The sequence below is a fragment of the Penaeus chinensis genome, chromosome 7 (genome assembly GCF_019202785.1).
Source record: "Penaeus chinensis breed Huanghai No. 1 chromosome 7, ASM1920278v2, whole genome shotgun sequence".
NCBI classification, from domain to species: Eukaryota; Metazoa; Arthropoda; class Malacostraca; order Decapoda; family Penaeidae; genus Penaeus; species Penaeus chinensis.
In genome coordinates this window covers 11,547,845-11,552,844 of record NC_061825.1, presented here as the reverse complement: position 1 = coordinate 11,552,844, position 5,000 = coordinate 11,547,845, and the positions used below count along the sequence as shown (strand labels likewise).

At 32.8% G+C, this 5,000-nt stretch overlaps 1 protein-coding gene and 1 long non-coding RNA gene across 2 annotated transcripts in view; both read right to left on the bottom strand.

The window, feature by feature from the left end:
• Window positions 1-911: 911 nt before the first annotated feature.
• On the bottom strand, window positions 912-1,716 carry LOC125027492. Its single transcript, XR_007115025.1, has 2 exons — window positions 1,531-1,716; window positions 912-1,283 (listed from the first exon to the last, which is right to left on the bottom strand). It is a non-coding gene; the product is annotated as an uncharacterized LOC125027492 (long non-coding RNA).
• A 2,269-nt stretch (window positions 1,717-3,985) lies between these two features.
• The window catches only part of LOC125026847 (pro-resilin-like), a 1,676-nt gene continuing 661 nt past the window's right edge, over window positions 3,986-5,000 (bottom strand). The window contains exons 3-4 of the mRNA XM_047615444.1: window positions 4,608-4,857; window positions 3,986-4,011 (exon numbers count right to left, since the gene is read on the bottom strand). Of these exons, the coding sequence (XP_047471400.1) occupies window positions 3,986-4,011; window positions 4,608-4,857 (276 nt within the window). The remainder of the gene's footprint in view (window positions 4,012-4,607; window positions 4,858-5,000) is intronic.

Sequence of the window (5,000 nt, the reverse complement as noted above, 5' to 3'; positions counted from 1 at the left end):
CACATGTGTACACACACATATATACATGTATATATATATATATATATATATATATATATATATATATATATATATATGTGTGTGTGTGTATTTACATGTATACATATATAGAGATATATATATATATATATATATATATATGTATATATATACATATATACACACATATTTATGTATATTTGGGTGCGCGTGCATTTATATGCGTATATATATGTATATGTATTTACATCTATACATATATAGAGAAATATTTGTGTAAATATGTATATATATGTAGGTATGTGCATACGTCTAGTTGTAGCCATCGGACGTTGACCTTCTTGATGCCCGATAATATAGCATAGAGCCACGTTATGCTTGCATGCTTTCTTATATATGCATGCGTAACAGTGACTGTCAGAAATGTTTTGTTGCTGAGGGAGTAGGTCGTGAATCTATCGAAGTAGTTTTTGGCGTACTGTAATTACACGCCAGTTGTGTGTAGGTATGACCCACAAGACCTGCATTTGCCAAATCCAAAAAGATCAACAGCATTCTGATATAAGAATGGTGGTCATCTTAATTTCTGAAATATTTTTAGCCTTATATCAGCAACTTTTTCTTCTATGAGTTTTTTTTTTTTTTTTAATTGTCAACAGTTGTAACAATTGTTTGTATCGTTTTAAGTTGATGTTTTTTATACTATTGTTGCTCTTATACTAACATTATTATTACTGTTAGTTGTACTATATCGCATTTTGCTAATACTGTATACGTAAACATAGACATACAAAAACATACGAGTTTTACAGAGTTATCAGCGATTATATATTTAGGGGCAACATAGGAAGATACACGTAATACGATATTCTTTTACCGGATTGTTTTTTATCCGGATATTGTGTAAAAGGAGGTTAAATAAATGTTTTAGATATATATACATTCAAAATTATTATTACTATTTTAGGGTGACATTCAATATCGAAAATAACGAACAGAAGGATATGTGTATTAACATCCGGCACATTATGTCACTCGGCCTGCAGATCTTAACCATAAGAGGGTGCGGGCGAGTAAGAGGCAGACGGCTGGGAGGCAGGGTACTGAGCCACTCCCTCGTACGTCACCTGAGCCACGTATCCTTGGTCGCCGTTGACAGTGTAAGTGACCCTCTGCAGACGACCGTCGGGAAGCTGCACGTAGTAGGTTCCCTGAGTGTTGTATCCATCGCGCCCCTCTTGGTGGCCGAAATCGTTACCAAAGGCATCGTTGACGGCATAGTTGAAGTTATACTGAGGGCGAGTCTGTATGGGTTTAGGGAAGTTATAGCAGTTTAAAGGCTATCAATATTATTATTTTAAGCATTATGACTTGCAACAACAAAAGGAAATCAGAGAAGGATTGTTCTGAACATGAATCTAGAAATTTACCTGGTGAAAGATGGTAAAAGATGCTTTTTATGTATAAGATCTATTATTCCGATTACTATTATTGTTGCTATTATCAAATCCCTATCATCATTGTCATTATTATGTTTTCATGGTAACTTACTATAGGAGAGACCGGTGGGTTGTAGGCTCCACCAGAAGCAGCCCCTCCGAAGTTGACGGCAGGTCTTGTGGCAGGTCGGAGGAAACTGGCAGCTCCTGCAGAACCACCGAAGGAAGATCCTGGAGCCTGATAGCTCTGAGAAAGGCCTGGCTTTGCACTTGCAGCTGCCAGCAAGGAAGCCAGGGCGATAACCTGGAAAGAAAGAGGAGTGACGGTGATGTTAGATGTGACATAAATTATGTAAGCAAGTTTGCAAGACACTTGAGGCACGGGTATATGAGAAAGGAATGAACAAACTCCACTAATTTTCTCCAGTGTAAATATGGATACACACTAGAAGTACAGAAATCTGCATATATATATATATATATATATATATATATATATATATATATATATATATATATGTATATATGTCTGTGGAAGTGTGCGTGTGAGGCCGTGTATGTATATGAATACTCGTAATGAAATAATCAGTTACAAATGAACACGTGTTTGAATGTATATGTATATGTATCACATACACACACGTTTAAATATATATTGATTTGAATATGTATGTATTATGTTCGTGTGTATGTAAATAAATGAATATAGACATACATATCTACATATATACATACACACATATAATAAATGCATGCATAAATAATCCCCATTTATGTACATCTTATCTCTTTGTAAACGTGCACACAAAAACACACATATGTGCGTGTGGGTGTGAACTTGCCTTAAGAGCCATGTTTCGGAATGAGACCAATGAATTCACACTACTGATGATGCTGTCACTCCCACTGCACTGATGAGACTGCTGTTGCCTGCAGTGATGGTCATGACTTATATACGCGTCGAACACCGCACAGGAAGTTTTTTTTTTTTTTTTTTTTTTTTTTTTTTCATTTGGTACCTTCGTGAATTAGCGCATGAGGGGAATGATGAAATGCATGACAATACATCGAGTGTAAGAAAGCATCAGTGGAGAGCTACATCCATTCATAAATGAAGGTGCTTTAGTCTTTAGTGTTGGTTAGGGGGATGGTCAATGGAGGGGAGCCTGTGAATGATGCCTGATTAAAATTTTATAAATCTCTTGTTAATATAGATTATAACATTGTTAAACAACAAAATATGCACATTATTTCTCATTAATTCTAATCGATCTCATATGTTTTACACCGGTTAAAAATACATTTGTTTCGATGGAAATCAACCATTATATATATAGTTTTTACAATCGAACCTAAAAATATAGGGGTGCCTCTCCGAGCCCCCAGATATTTAGCTTCGCCCCATACCTCTTTTTCCAAGAAGACTAGGATGTATTTTCATAGTTTGGCTACAATTGTAGTTGTATATATGGCAACGATGATGAGTCTTGATTTCTTTTTAAAAATTTGGTAATTGATTACATTCAATATATACACATATACATGTGTGTGTATATATATATATATATATATATATATATATATATATATATTATATATATATATGTATATATATATATATATATATGTATATATATATATATATATATATATATATATATATATATATATATATGTGTGTGTGTGTGTGTGTATATATATATATATATATATATATATATATATATATATATATATATATATATATATTATTCCGACACACATATGTCGGAATACTATATTCATGAATGATTCCATCTGTCTATCTATATGTTTATATATATATATATATATATATATATATATATATATATTAATACAAACACAAAGATAAGAAAAAGAAACAGCCAGATCAGAAATTAAATTGAATCGAAACATCTTGAACTCGTCAAGAGTTCTTCATCAGACGAATAAATAACCGAAATAATAATTAATTTGTAGCGTTTCGATTCATTTAATTTCTTATTGTGGCTGCAATTCCTCTACACACACACACACACACACACACACACACACACATATATATATATATATATATATATATATATATATATATACACACACACATTTACATGTAATTATATATGTATACAGTATATATATATATATATATATATATATATATATATATATATATATATATGTATATATATATATATATATATATATATATATATATATGTATATATATACATAATATATATAAAACGAGTATATACATATACATACACATATGCATATATATATATATATATATATATATATATATATATATATATATTAGCGTTACTGGTGGTCGTTATCCTAACTACTTCCCTAGAAATAGTGGCCTCGTCTGGAACCTGTATTACAACTCACTCTAAGCTTCACATGTCAGTTTGTCTATCCATTTGGAAAGGATGTTTTCATTCATATTAAAAGCACATTACATTCGTATGAAAAAGTGACCTTGAATTCAGATCCACGGCAGCAGAGATGAAACCCCAACTTTATTTTTAAAAGTAACACGTAAAATATCTTAGACATTGTTATATCATATTGTCACCGACGTGACCTAGTGAGAGGCAATCGGTTAGCGCACTGTACTTACACAGCAGTAGCGTGTAGTTGAGATCCAAAAGACCTGTATTTGCTAAATTTTGTTTTCAAAGTTAAGATAGGCTAACGCCACTCAAATGTATAATCAATAATGATAAATTTTAATTCAAGATCTCTTTCTTCCACTACTAACTTTTATACCATTTGACCATAATATGGTCTCCATAATTAACATTTGCAATTATTCTGCCCGTCGTTTCATTTGATATTTTCGACAGTATTGTTGCTCTCGCATTAATATTATTATTACTGTTATTATTTTGCATTTTACTAGTACGTTATACGTACACATAGACATGCAAACAATGGCACACGCCTTTTACAGGTTTAATCAACGATTGATCATCAGGGCAATCATGGTAAGATATATGTAATACGTATACTTCTTTTAAACCAGATGTTTTGTTTGTTTTATATAGGAAGCTTTTGCAAAACTTGTAGATGAGTATGTGTGAATTTGTTTTATTTTTGTCAGGCTAATATTACAAAATAGAAACATATATGTATATATATTAACATCCGACACATGTCCCGCGGCTTGCAAACCCTAACCATAAGAAGGTGCAGGCGAATAGGAGGCAGACGGCTGGAAGGCAGGGTACTGAGCCACTCCCTCGTACGTCACCTGAGCCACGTATCCTTGGTCGCCGTTGACAGTGTAAGTGACCCTCTGAAGACGACCGTCGGGAAGCTGCACGTAGTAGGATCCTTGAGTGTTGTATCCATCGCGCCCCTCTTGGTGGCCGAAATCGTTACCAAAGGCATCGTTGACGGCATAGTTGAAGTTATACTGAGGGCGAGTCTGTTCAGATTTAAAAAAACAAAATAAAATTTATTGATTATTGTTATAAAAATTGGAAGCCATTGTTCTGATCATGAATTTGGAGACTTGCCATTTAAAAGAATCAATCCATAATGTGGCATTTATATATATTCTCTATCTCA